The following is a 13,997-nucleotide window of genomic DNA, read 5'->3' as shown; positions in this document are numbered from 1 at the left end:
GTCTGGTGTGCTGGGGCCAGGGCATCTGCTTTTGCATTTTCTAAAGGTGCCTCTGCCCTATAACCTTTCCTCTTTGTGTCATTCTTTATCGAGGTGCCCTCTCATTCCCGCTGGCCTATCTCGGGGCCTTGCCCATACCTTCAGACAGGACAAGACTCGAAATCTGGGTTCCTGGTGTCCCACAAGGCTCTTCTCCAAAGTTGAGATTTCCAAGGCCTACTCCCCAGGAGCGAAGAAATTCTCCCCCACCCTCCTCTTTTCCCTACTCGACCCCCCTGAGATTCCAGCACCCACCGATATCCATTTGTCTGTTCAGGACTCCGGGTCCATGTGCAAGTGGCGACTGCATTGCGAAGGTGAAAGGAGGAAAGCCTACCAGAGTCCTGCGAGAGAAGGGACAGGCAGTAAACAAGTTATCTTTGCCACAGTGGTGGGCATGGAGCAAAAACTTAAGGGCTCGCGTGTGTAACAAGAATGGCAGTACTTTCCCGGGATACTCGTGACAGGACCTGTCTGGCCCAGGGCAGTGGGCCGGAGTGTTGAACAGGCGCGCAGGGAGCAGAGCAGGCCAACAGCTCTAGAGGAGCGCCAACTTCCCACGGGCAGAGCGCTCTGAGAACAGGACTAGGCGGGACCCATCCCTAACCGCACGAGCCGCACACTCAGATTGGTGCCATCGAGAGTGCGGCGTCCTTAAGAGTTCCCGAAACCCCGCCCCCTTCCTCTTCCAGGGGCGTGGTGCAGGGCAAGGACCCCGTTACGGAGCTTGCTATTGGCTAAAACGAGTAGGGTTGGCCTTGCGTACGCCTGAGCAGGGGAGTAGACAGCTCAGCAGCAGCGGAGGGAGTCTATGCGTGCTGGACAGCAGTGGGAGGTGTGTGAGCCTCGCGCTGAACGCAGACCCTCGGGCGCAGTCGCCGGGAAGCTAGGACTCGGCGACTGGGCTGCCAGGCCAAACGCCTAGGCTTCAGAGGCGCAAACTGATGATACTGGCTTGCTCGGCAGCGTCTCCCCGCTCTTCTAAATACACTAAGCGGGGCCCGCGCTGAAGTCGAAGCTGTCGGGGGGCGCCCAGCCCGGAGTTCCAGTGTGGCCTGGAGGAACGGAGCCCGTGCAAGGGCGGCCCGGTCGGGAGCCCCCGGATCGAGCTCTTGTGGTGGGAAGACTCCCACTTCTTCCCAGGGGGGCCGATTCCAGGACGGTTGAGGCGTCGGGGCGGCCACCAAGTCCCCAGCGGGGAGACCCCGTCGGGGAGAGGGCACACAGTCCCAAACGGTCTCGGGGAGCCGAGCGGAATCGGAAGGGATCCTCCGGTGGGGGGCAGAGCCCCCGTCGCGCTTCGTGTGGCAGAGAGGCCAGGGGAGCGAGCCCTCGGAGGCCGCAGCTCATGCCGGAGTTGGGGGCGGCTGCCCAGTGAGTCCTCCTGGCCGGCGGGGCGGAGAAGAAAGACACCAAAGCCGGCGGGAGGGGAGCACTTCAAGGCCGGCGGCTGCGGAGGATGGGCGCCTGAGAGGTTCGGAGCGCAGCGCGGCACGGGAAGGCGAGGCCAGCTTTGCTGAGGAGGTGCCAGGGGATCCCGAAGTGCAGCCTGCCCCCGGGAAGATGGCCCGTCCTGGCCAGCGTTGGCTCGGCAAGTGGCTTGTCGCGATGGTCGTGTTGGCGCTATGCCGGCTCGCCACGCCGTTGGCCAAGAATCTGGAGCCGGTGTCCTGGAGCTCTCTCAACCCCAAGTGAGTAACTTATCTCTTCTGGTCCCTGAGGGTGGGAGGCACTCCTTCGGGGTGAGGCCGTGCGCCCCCGAGCGCCTGTGGGAAGGTGTTCAGAGGAGGAGCGGCGCCCTATTTTGTCTCTGGCTTTTTCGAGTGTGTTTCCCTGCGGACGGGCGGGGAAGGGTGCGGCGGGGTTGGGTGGGGGCACTTGGCTGGATTGTGACCCCTCGGCTTCTCGGCTCTCTCCTCCGCACGTCCCAAATCAAGTCAAGATTGTCGCGCCGGGCAGAGCTGGGAGTCGGAGCGCTCTAGAGCGCACCGGAGAGCTGGGTGGGGGATAGAAAGCAGCCCCCTTTAGGGCCCCTGGGAACGTGGCGGTTTTCGCGGAGAGCCGCTGGCGGGGTTGGGGAGTCGGGGCGAGCTTGACCTGGGCAGGGGAAGAGGCTAGAACACGGGTTCCCCGTTTGTTTAGCAGTGAAGGGACCGCGGCGCGGGACTTCGCGCTTGGAGCGGGTGGTAGCGCCTGTATCCTGATTCAGGCTTCTCCCATTTTCATTTCTTTCTTCCCAGTTCGCCTCCCTAGCTTTTCTTTTTGCTGCCTCTTCCAGCCCTCGCGCCCCCCCCCCCCCCCCCGCCGCCACCTTTCTCCCTGCTGGGGCCGTGGAAGGGCGGGCGCCGCTCCCAGGCTCACAAAGGCGGCGGGTGGAGAGGGGCGGAGTGGGAAAGGGGTTTTGTTGGGGAGGGGGTTCGATCCATCGCCCGTCGGGGGTCCAATGGAGCCGACAGCAGAGCTTCCAGGGCTGGCCAGGGTGGAGTGTGGCGGCCGAGCTGGCGAGGGAGGTGGGTGGCAAATGAAAGATTCCTGCCCAGGCTGGTCCCATTGCTCCTCCCCATCTCCCCGTCCCTCAGATTGGGGAGTTGTGCTTAGCTTTCCCAAAGGGGTTGGGGAGGCAGTTTATGTAGAGGAGATCCTTTCTTTTCTCTATTCTTCCCTTTCACAATCCTCGCCCAACCCCCCCCCCCCCCCCCCCCCCGCCCCAACCACACACCTTTCAGGGCGGTGGCTCAATGGTTTCTGGGCTGTTAGTGGGGAGTCGCTGGGTTGTGTAGTGACCTCTGGACCTTTTTCTCTTTTGGCATCCAGGACTTAGGTTGGAACCCAGGGTCAAAATTGCTCTTCCTTCCTGTTTTCTGGAGGGCCCAGCAGTGTGCGGACACCTCACTTAGTGGGAAACTGGGGGCCCTAGGCCTGTCCTATCTGTATGATTCCTATATCTGGAATCTCTTTCTGTCCACTCTCCTGGGCTCCCCGCTAACTTCCTGAGCTCCTGCCTGCCTTGGCCTCTTAGGTTCCAGGGGCGGTGCATGTCTCAGCTCTGGAGTGGAAGAGGGCAGCTTCTTTAGTTCTCTTCTCCTTGAGTTGAGGTAGGGTCCTATTTATCGGTTAGTGGGATGTCTAAACCAGGGTCAGGGTACAAGGAAAGGGATTGACAAGAATTTCTTCTTTACTCAGAAGCCAAACTGGGCACAGTGCTCTGCTAACAGCAGGGACTCAAAATGGTCTTGGGGCCTGGGGCTGCTCAGCCCAAGGAGAAAGGTTGTGAAGCTCCCAGTTCTCTCCTGTAAAGGTGGAGGCTGGAAATGCTCTCTTGAGTATGGAGAGCTGAAATCCGCCTGGGGTATCCCATCACAGGGGCTCATGGGAGTGACCTAATTGCTCTCTCGGGTCTCTAACCAGAGATAGCAGGCTGCTCCACAGCTGGAAGGAAGCCCTCCTGCAGAGTGCGGGGGGTGGAACTGGGAGAAACAAGATCTCCCTGAGCTTCACCCTTTTTGTGTTTTGAGCCTTGAGTGCTCTGGACCAGTTTACAGGTTTTTGAGATCTGCCCCCCTCCCAGATCCACTTCAGGCTGAGGGCAGGCATCCTGGGGGTGGTGGGGGTGGTAGCTGGGGCCTCAGTAGGACCTGCACGAATTCCATCCTGTAATTGAGCAGATTCTAGGAACAGTGGGGGACTGATCCTGGTGCCCCTAAGCCCCCCCAATCCATGTTCCGTCTATACTCCGGGGTCTGGAATGCAGCCTGTCTGTGTGTGTTGGCACGGGTTGCGGGGGGCGGGGTGCAGGAGGACAAGAGGAAGGCACTGCCCTCAGCTTCACTCTGAGCTCTGGGGGCTGCCTCTGCCACCGCGCCCAAGCCTTGAGCTCCCACAGTCTTTCGAATCAACAGTCTCTTTCTGTCCGTGTCTCCCTCTTTGCCTCTTGCCTGACTTCTCCGTCTCAGGCCCTTGTTGGTTCACCCTCTCACACCCTGTGTGAGCCGCGTTCACCTCCCCTCTCCAGCTCGACTTGCCCGGCTCTCCCTCTTTCTCACACTCCCTCTCACTCTTAGTCACTCTCTGCCTCTTTTTCTCAAGTCCTTTTGTTTCTCGCACATGCCCGTGCTCTCCCTCACAGGCTCATTTTCTCTCTTCCCTCCCCTCTTCCTCCTGGCTTTTGGTTTCTCTCCTCAGTCCTGTCAGGGGCTGGCAACCCCCTTCCCCCCAAAAAAAATCTCCCAGTGCCTATAAACCCTGCTTAATTGCTTCCTCCTTGGGAAAAAAATCAAAATAAAGAAGTGGTGGGGCTGGGGGTATGTTTCCAGGTTCCAGGGTACAGGGAGCCCCAGCTCTGACCAGAAGAGAGCTGGAAGGGCTGGCTCCAGACTCTCAGCATCCTACCCCAGTTGGTGCTGGGGCCTTCCAGGGTGATAGTCTCTGGTGGCAAGAGCATCTGCCTCCTTGGCCCCTCTTGTCAGATTTGCCCAATGAGTGCAGTGTGAGAAGATGGGTCTGGGCCCGCTAGAGGTTGGGAGGAACCAGAGTGCGTGAGCATGCTTGGATCGGTGGGGGTGGGGGGCTGTGATGGAAGGTCCCAGGGCAGCCCCCTCCTCCAGCCTCCTCCCCTGAGAGCTTGGGGCAGCCGGCAGGCCTCATACTTGAGTCCTCAGCCAAGTCCAGCTGCTGCAGTTCAGTCTCTCAGTCCCGTTCTGACCCTTTCCTGCCCCCCACTCAGGTTCCCCCACCTCCAGGGAGTGGGAATGTGCCTGAGATCATATTACACCTTCCCTGCAAGGGGTGGGGGTGGGGGTTTCAGCTTGGCATCCAGGACCCTTGACTCCATCCAGCATGGGTGGGGGCAGCTGCAGACCCCAACCCAGGCTTGCCTGCTGTAAGCCAAAGTGTTGGTCCCAGCCCCCTCACAGCTGTTCCAGCTCACAGTCCTGGGGAGGCCAGCTCAGGGGGCCCCTTTCCGGGGCGGCTAGGGACCTGACCTCTTTTACTCTGTGGCTGATTGGCCACAGGTGGGGGCCTGAAAGCGATGGGAACCCAGCAGCTCCTAAAGTTCCCTGTTCCCCTCCCTCCCTCCCCCAACCCCAGGCATTCAGGCCAGGGCAAGAAGGGCCTGGTGAGGCTGGGCCAGGAGCTGAATCTAGGGTTCTCTTTCTCCTCTCAGGCTCTCCACTGCCTCAGCAACTGTGGTGGGTGGGGATGGGTGGGCCCTGGATACTACTGTGCATCACTGTTTTTTGGTGTTTGGATTATGGAGCGGGTGGGCCAGCCAGGAGGCTGCTGGTTGCCATGGGAACAGTAGGTTTAGGGGGATGATCCACTCTATGATTATTAGGGGAGCTGAGGTAGGGGGATGCTCACCAGCCATATTGGGGGTTAATTGCCCTGGGCTCTGTGGCAGCCCCTCCTGGGTGGATTTTCATGGTAGTCATTTTGGGTAGGGGCACTGGCAGCCAGGAGTGTAGTAAGCTTCTTCAGCTTCTTCTAAATGGTATTTGGTGTGCTAACTAACAGTTGGGCAGTACCTTGCTACTTCCAAAGTATCTTCATATGTGAGCTCATCGGATGTTCCCAACAGCCATGGGAAGTTAGAATTGCCCCTATTTTGCAGATGAGGAGGCATTTGCCCAGAAAAGGAAAGTGACTTGTTTCAAGTCAGTCAGCTCCTAGCAGGGAGAGCCGCCTTGTGCTGTTCTTTCCACACCATCCTGCTGCCTTGGGATATGTGAGAGACAGGGTTTGGGAAGAGGCGCTGGCTCTAGGCGCTGGCTCTAGCCGCCGGCTTCCCCTCTCACTTCACAGGTGTATGTGCATCTGTCCTTGTGACTCAGGCCCTGCCCACGTGGGATGAGCAGTGCTCCAGCTTCCTCATTTGACTTTCCTAGGCCACCATCTGAGGGCAGGCTGCTCCATGCCTGGCACACTTCTTCTTGAGCTCTAAACAGCAGCTTTAGTTCCTCTCTGGGCCAGGAGTCTCACTGCCTTTTAGGGACCCCACAGAAAGCAGACAACAAGGAAGGGGCTGTTGAGCCCCCAGTGGGCCCTAGTGCTGGCCAGGTGGGGCAGAGGGGACGCATGGTTTAGTGTAGGTGTGTGTGTGAGGGGTGACTTCCTCTGGGGCTCTCCTGGCTTCCCTGCCTCTGACAGCACTGTGTGTGTGCCAGGACCCAGCTGCTGTTCCTGCCCACCCACGCCTGGGCGGGCACTGCTGGGACACGCCAGGCCTGCTCCTGCTGCCTTGGGGGCTGGGTGGAGCTGGGGGAGTGAAAGAGGAGCCTTTAATTTGGGGACTCTCCACCCTTGCTGGAATGAGTGTAGACTTGAGCTCTGGCTTGGGGTCTGTCCTCCACTGGTCCTGCCACCCTTGGGGGTGCCGGAGTCACTGAATCAAAGCTGTGGCTAGAGTCTTCTACCAAACCTGTGGTGGCGTGGCCTAGGACCGGACTGTCCTTTTGGCCAGTCTCTGACCACAAGTTCCTAGGGCCTGAGGGAAGGGTGAGAGGGACAGAAATGTAGAGCTGGTGGAATGTGGGCAGGTTTCTAGACACGACCCCCGCAGATCCAAAACTCTCTCTGCTGTCAATTGTCGGTTTTTGGGTGAATAGGGGCTTAGCTGGACAAAGAAGCAAGGGGGTAGTTGGCCTCTGACCAGTACTGACTACTGCGCCAGACCTTCAGGCTTCTGCCCTTCTAGAATTCTTTAAGCTCAGTAGGCAGCCTGGGGAAGAGACTTGGGTTAGGGTGGAGGGGAAGAGGCAGGCCACAGATAGGAGCCTGAATGCTCAGACCACCTCCTGAAAGTCCTTCTACTCCCTGGGGTGGCTCTCTGGGGTGCCAAGGGCTATCAGAGGCTAAGGAGGGAAGGCCTCAGGGGTTACCATGGTGACCTGCTGCAGGCTTCCTGCTGGGCCATGTCAATCCCCTTATTTTCCAGAAAAGGGCTTTGTCTGGGGGTGGCCCCAGACAGAAAAGCTTGGTTTGATGATGGAGGGAGTACCAGTTTTTGAAAACTGGAGGGTAAACAGTTTAACTAGGCACTCTCTTCCTCTTCCTCTCAGCCCCTTCTCCTGGTGGATATAAAGGGAGACCTGCAGGGTCCCTGCTGTAGAGGATGACTAGCGAATTACCTGACCTCAGGCTTCACTCTCACAGGCTGCATAACCACCCCTCATGGCCTCTCGCCACTTTCTGGGGCTTCTCACAGGCCCAGATGCACTTTTCTCAGTGGTGGGGAAGAAAGAGGCTGAGAAGGCACCATCATGGTGCACCAGGGTCAGGGAAGGTGGGTCTCATCAGGCTCTGCTCCCTTCTGCACTTTAGGGGAAGGTGAGTTTCCCTCTGCCAGCTGCTATGCAAATAAACTCATGCATATTTATGAATCCTGTTTGCTGAGGTTGATGAGAGTCTGAGGGGGTACTGGGGGCAATAGTCCTCTCTCTTTCCCATTCCCCTACCCACTATGTAGACATCTGTTTCCTTGGTTGTGTCTGGGTTCCAGGGCTCCAGAACCCAAGGGGTGATGGGAGACTGCTCAGAGTTGACAAAAGCCCCTGATGGGTAAGGCGGGCCAAGTGGTTAGAAAAGAGAGCTGGCCTGTACCCCTATGCGTGCTCTCTGTCTACCTGCTGTCACCTCCAGGTAGGGTCTTGTGGAGGAGAAGCTGTACAAGGATTCAGCCAATGTTTCAGGTACTCTTAGACCTCTGGGCGATAACATCCTTGGTGAGTTTAGGCTCCCTGGCTTGGCTTTGAGCACCCCTCAATAGGAACATTCATCTGGTTGCTCATTCCCTCACATGAGGAGCTTGGACTCAGTGGCTCTCAAAGGTTCCTTCTAGTTGTTAGAAGTTGTCTAATCCTACTGCCTGGCTGGAACCAGTATGAGGATTAGAAAGTGAAAAATGCCTTGGGAATTATGAAGGCTTTGGTGAAACTTCTTGGCTTTTTGTGGTGTATGGAGTTGGAGGTGTTTTCTCTCAAATGTTTGTGTGGGCCTCCATCCCATGCCTGCTTCCTTGCTGGCCCTCTGGAGTTTGGTAAAGCCAGGTACTAAGTGGGGAGACCTTCTCGTTGTGACTTTTACCCTCCTGCACAGCAGGATGGCAGATTCCAGCTTAGTGGAGCCTCTCTGGACATGGAGAGAGGGCTGCTGTTCTTCATCTACTTCATCTGCTTGGTCTAGTTCCTTTACCTCCTTGGATATCATTTCCCTCCATCAGGTGAGGATACTGAGCTCCCTTGTAGTCCCTGCTGTGGAATGGGCCCTTGGGGAGTGGAATCATGTTTTTCCACTATCAACTTCTTTCCGTTGAAGCACTACTTTCAGCTCTTCATTGCCCTTCCTGCTGGAGAGTCTGTCCCCAACTGGATGAAACCCACACTGATTGTTGTAACCCCTGCCTTTCAGTCTGACCCCAGCTGAGCTTTTCCGCCTCTTCTGCTCTTCTCTACCCATCACTGGGACAATCCCTGGCCTAGGTTTTGTGTCCCAGCCACTACTGTCTATTCTTGCTGGGTGTTGACTTCTTATTCCTCCCCTGGGAACTGCTCTCATCCTACTCTTTCTGTGGGACCATTTCTACACTTCATCTTAGCCAAAAGGCCAAGAAGCCATCTGTGGGACCATTTCTGACTGTCCTGTCAGATGAGCTGTCTCCTTCCTCTCTCTGCTTCCAGCCCTTGCCTTTTGAACCACCATCCTTGCATATAGCCTCCAGATAGCCTGGTGCTGTCCATTGCTGCCGCGTGAACCATTTATTTTTCCGACCCACATTAGACAGTAAAGTCCTTGTGGATGGAGCTGTATCATCTTTTCCTCTTTCCCACCCAAGAAACAAGACTGGGCTTATAGGTCCTTGGTGTTAGTGTCTGGTTTCCTGCCTCTTGTCAGACCAGACTATTTCTGAGCAGGAATCAAATGGTTGAGTGCCAACTGTGTGCTCTGTACATGCCATCATGTCTCCCCTCCACCATCCTTAGAGGTGGGACTCTTACCACTCCCAGTTTATAGAGGACACAGAAGCTTAAGGAGATCAGGCAGCTCATCCAAGGTCACAGAGCTTGTAAGGGCCACTGTCTGTCTGATTCCAAAGCATGTCTTCTTTCTCCTACATTTTCCAGGCTCAGAAATGGCTGAGAGAACTTACTGTGTGCTTAGGCAAGGACAGGATGATATGAATCGGTGGCCCCAGGCAGCTGCCATCCCCTTGCTATTTCCCAGTGCCTGGCCTTCTGGATCAGAAGATGAACCTGGCTCAGGAGGCATTTATCCATTTTCTCTCAGGATTGGGAGCAGAGGCTGTATGTGTGTGTGTGTGTGTGTGTGTGTGTGTGTGTGTGTGTGGTCAATAAAAGGCAGGTGAGCAAGGTTCTTGGGGCCCTGTCCTATATGATCTATCATTCCTGCTTGGTCCTCTTCTCCCCTTTCTCTGTTCTTCTTAGCAGTGAGATTGGTCAGATTTGGGGATTTGGGCTCTTGCATTATGGGGGTGGGATGAGTCCTGGTAGGATGCCAGACAGTGGGAGTGGGGATTGGAGAGAGCTGTGTGGAGCTTTACCTGGCTGGAGACTGTGCCCATTATCCCTTGGCTCTAGGCAAGGTCTGTTCATATCTCCTTATCATGCCCAAGATTAGCACGAATGGGGAAGAAGACATGGGTCTCAGATAGGTTGTGCACCCCCAGCCGTTGACTGGGAGCTGCGGGGGTGGTTTCTAGGGCATGTGTGGGCTTGTTCTGTGTGTTTCTGTGTTCTGTGCACATAAGTGCATACACATGTGCGTGTGCTGAGGAGCTGGTAGCAGTGGCTATGAAGGAATGTGAGTGTGCTGCAGGTGAGAGGAGGACAGGGCCACCACCTCCAGGCAGCCCAAACCCGACACCTTGGTGCCCAGCCCATCTGCCACGTCAGCCCCCTGCGGAAATGCCACATTAGGACAAAGGGCTCTCCCAGCTAGGTAGTGCCCTACCCTGCCAAACAGTCAAAGCCTGGCAGCCTTGCCCATGGGCCACCCCTTCCACGCCCTGCTGGCAGTGTGGTTCTCTTTCCCCACCCGCAGCATAAGGTTGAAGAAACAGAATGTCTGTCCTCTCCATCTCCATCCAGTGGGCCTAGCCTGGTCCTCATTGTCTGCTCTCCTGGTTCTGGGAATGGCCAGAGACCCCCAATCCTAAGGCTAACCATCTCTCTTTCTTTTTGGGCAGGTTCCTGAGCGGGAAGGGGCTGGTGATTTACCCAAAGATTGGAGATAAGCTGGACATCATCTGCCCCCGAGCAGAAGCTGGGCGGCCCTATGAGTACTATAAGCTGTACCTGGTGCGGCCTGAGCAGGCAGCGGCCTGTAGCACCGTGCTTGACCCCAATGTGCTAGTCACTTGCAATAGGCCAGAGCAGGAAATCCGCTTCACCATCAAGTTCCAGGAGTTCAGCCCCAACTACATGGGCCTGGAGTTCAAGAAGCACCATGACTACTATATTACCTGTGAGTCCCTACCCACCATGTGGTTCTGTCTTGTCCTGTAGTGGTGGGAGCTTCTGAGTAGTGCAAGGAGACTACACACACTTCAGGCCCAGCCTGATCCAGTCCCCTTGAGGACTGGCATGCTCTCCTCCTAGCCTGGTATTGGAATTCTGGCCCCAACGATTACCGTGGGGTCTACTGCCAACTCGCTCTGGCTCTTAAGAGTTGGGAGAGGACTCCAATCCATGGTGCTCTCTCTCTTATTTTCTTTGCCCACCTAAGATCTAATCTTGGGAATGGCAGAATTGGCAGACCTTCAGCCTTTCTCTTTATGGGAACTGAGGCCCCAAGAGGTGAAGGGGCTTCTTGCTCTAGATCACACAGGGAGAGAGAGGATTGGGTCTCCAATCTAGTTCTCCTGACCTCCAATCTAGTACTCCTTCCAGTCTGTAGAGAAGCCTCCCTCACCTTGTGAGTTCTAATTGCTTGGCCCCTGAGTCACATCACCCAATGAGAAGACGCACATAGTTTCAACTAAGAAAGAAGGGCCAAGGCCTGGTCATGATAGAGGAGCAGCATCTTTGTGGGAGGGGCTAGGTCCCAGATTCTTCCTAGTGGGAGATAAATAGAAAGGTTCACAGGTGGGTGGGACTGCTTGTAACTCCCAAGTTCCCAGTTCTATTCTTATGGACTCAGGCATCTCTAGAGCTTCTAGGTAATGCTGGCAGACCCCTCCTCCCCCTGACTGCTCTGGCCTCTTGCTGCAGCTACATCCAATGGGAGTCTGGAGGGACTGGAGAACCGGGAGGGAGGTGTGTGCCGCACACGCACCATGAAGATCGTCATGAAGGTTGGGCAAGGTGAGCATCCAGGCCAAGGGCTCCCCAGCTGGGCTTTTGCAACAGATGCTCCTGATTGGTTGTGGGGACATGGAGAGTAGTGGCAGAGGGGGTAGCAGGGATAGAGTATCTGAAGTCCAGTATCCAGACCATTCTTGGCTGGGAGGTGCTACATAACCAAGGCACCTATGCTTCCGGAGTTTCCCTGGCTAACTTGCCCTCTCCCCACCTGTAGACCCCAATGCTGTGACACCTGAGCAGCTGACTACCAGCCGGCCCAGCAAGGAGGCAGACAACACCATCAAGATGGCCACGCAGGCCCCCGGTGGTCGGAGTTCCATGGGTGACTCCGACGGCAAGCATGGTGAGCGTATGGGAATTTCCCAGAGGGCAGAAGCCATTGCTTGGCTGCCTGTTCAGGCGCTAGCTCTGAAGGAAGGCAGGGCATAGCCCAGGATCTGCCATGTATCCCTGGGACCCCTGGCTGACCTTTCTCCCCTCCCTCCCCCATCCACAGAGACTGTGAACCAGGATGAGAAAAGTGGCTCTGGTGGAAATGGAGGCAGCAGCGGGGACCCCGACAGCTTCTTCAACTCCAAGGTGGCGTTGTTTGCAGCTGTGGGCGCCGGCTGCGTCATCTTCCTGCTCATCATCATCTTTCTGACCATCCTGCTACTGAAGCTGCGCAAGCGGCACCGCAAGCACACGCAGCAGCGGGCGCCCGCCCTCTCGCTCAGCACCCTGGCCAGTCCCAAGGGGGGCAGTGGCACAGCGGGCACCGAACCCAGCGACATCATCATCCCCTTACGGACTACAGAGAACAACTACTGCCCCCACTACGAGAAGGTGAGTGGGGACTACGGGCACCCCGTCTACATCGTCCAGGAGATGCCGCCCCAGAGCCCAGCGAACATCTACTACAAGGTCTGAGGGCCCGAGCAGCCTCGGTCCCGAGGGACAGTCGGCCGGGACTGCACCTCTCCTTCCTCACCTACATCCCTCCCTTTGCCAGCTGTGCCCACCTTTGTATTTAGTTTTGTAGTTTCTTGGCTTTTATAATCCCCCTTTTGCCGCACCCTCTGGGCTTCGGAGGGGGGTGCTTGTGCCCCCAGCCCCCATGCTCTTGTGCCTTCCCCCTCTGGCCAGGCCTCTGGGCTCTGCGGGGGTGCCCCTTCTTGGAGGGCAGGGTCGGACGCTGATGGACAGCAGGCAGGGAGATGCCCCCCCCGGCCCTGCCCCACTTCACCCCCTTTCTCCCTTCCCAGGACTGCTTGTCCGCTATCATCACTGTTTTTAATGTTTTTGTGTTCATTTTTTAGCTGTCAACTCATTTTCATCTGTTTTTTTTTTTTTTAAGAAAAATGGAAAAATGGAAAAGGCAGCCCCTCCCCAGGTTTTCTGAGCCTGGCCTACCCCAGTATCAGGGGCCTGGGGCAGGTTGTGACCAGTCAGGAAGCCTAGGATGGCATTTCTTTTGTAAACTCCTTGACATTTTTTTTTTTTGCGGGGGGTGGCGGGGGAGGCAGGCCAGGGCTGTTCTTGCCCATGAGGGAAGACAAGAGTGCCATTGGGCAAGGTGTCTCACCCTCCCCCACTGACCCTCCTTCTACAGTGCTGATCTTGGTAATGGGGTAGTGGCTGCCACCCTTCCACCAAAAAAAAAAAAAAAAAATCCCTTCCTTGTGGGATTCTTGGGCATCTCCTGCCTCCCTCACTCTCACGGTAATTAACGTCTTAATTGGCTGTTGCCTGGGGAACAGGAGAGCTGCTGCAGGCAGATGACCTCATGGGGGGTGGAGGGAGGTGAGGTGCCCAGGTGGCTATTTGCCCTGCAGAGCTGGGAGTTCCCCCTCTCCCCTCTGCCCTGTTCTCCCCTCACCTTTGGCATCCTTTGGCCTGGTGGGGAAACAGAAGCCCAGGCTGGAGAACTAAGCGGGTATAAGGCCAGGTGGCCTGCTCCTTTTCTGGGCTCTATCACAGGTGGGTGTCCCCCTAACCCAGCTCCCACTAGCCCCCAATCTTGGTCTGGGGCTTAGAAAGAGGGAGAGGCTTGTCCAGGGCTGGGCCAGCACGCCGTGCACTTTGACCCCGGCTCCTTGCCAGCACGGCTGCTAACAGACTGCCACTTGCAAGCGCCTTGCAGGCACTCCCAGAGTGGCCATGGAAGGAGCTGGGCCTTCCACCATCCACCTCCACACTGCCTCCTGGCCAGCTTCCCACTCCAGAGCCAGGTGGGAGAGGGAGCAGAACAGCCAGCCCCTTCCAGGTGGCAGTCAAAAGGGTTTTTTGTTTTTGTTTCTATTGCCATTTGTGTAAATACTAGTCTTTTTGGAAAAAAAAATAATGTAAAGATGTTTTGTATAAACTCTGAATTATTTTCTTGTTGCTTTTTTCTTAGAAAAAAATGAGAACTAAAAAAAAAACACATGGAGAAATGGGTGTAAAATGATGTCGTGATGTTTGGGGAATGAAGTGTGAGTGTATGAGTGAATATATGAATGAGACACAGAGAGAGATTGAGTTGTGTGTGTGTGTGTGTGTGTGTGTGTGTGTGTGTATGATTTTCACCTGACCAAGATACTGGTGATCTGGGCAGGTGTGGGAAGATGGTGACTATCCTAGTGGAGCAAGATGCTGCAAGTGTTCTGTGCCCTTCCTCAT

The 13,997-nt window shown here is 56.2% G+C and overlaps 1 protein-coding gene across 1 annotated transcript; it reads left to right on the top strand.

Annotated features, from left to right (window-relative positions):
* The first annotated feature begins 815 nt into the window (after window positions 1-815).
* EFNB1 (ephrin B1) lies at window positions 816-13,708 on the top strand. Its single transcript, XM_061135938.1, has 5 exons — window positions 816-1,730; window positions 10,241-10,518; window positions 11,265-11,357; window positions 11,572-11,700; window positions 11,854-13,708. Exons 1-5 carry the CDS (start codon window positions 1,603-1,605, stop codon window positions 12,264-12,266), a joined length of 1,041 nt encoding a protein of 346 aa, XP_060991921.1. The 5' UTR covers window positions 816-1,602; the 3' UTR covers window positions 12,267-13,708.
* The last annotated feature ends 289 nt before the right edge of the window (window positions 13,709-13,997 follow it).

Source organism: Dama dama, chromosome X (genome assembly GCF_033118175.1).
Source record: "Dama dama isolate Ldn47 chromosome X, ASM3311817v1, whole genome shotgun sequence".
NCBI lineage: Eukaryota > Metazoa > Chordata > Mammalia > Artiodactyla > Cervidae > Dama > Dama dama.
Note: the sequence above shows the minus strand (reverse complement) of the source record. Positions and strands in the feature narration are given on the sequence as shown.

Coding starts and splice junctions, on each gene's coding strand:
- EFNB1 (XM_061135938.1), top strand. CDS start 1,603: ATGGCCCGTCCTGGCCAGCGTTGGCTCGGCAAGTGGCTTGTCGCGATG. Junction 1,731..10,240: donor TGGAGCTCTCTCAACCCCAA/GTGAGTAACTTA, acceptor CTTTTTGGGCAG/GTTCCTGAGCGGGAAGGGGC. Junction 11,701..11,853: donor TGACTCCGACGGCAAGCATG/GTGAGCGTATGG, acceptor CCCCATCCACAG/AGACTGTGAACCAGGATGAG.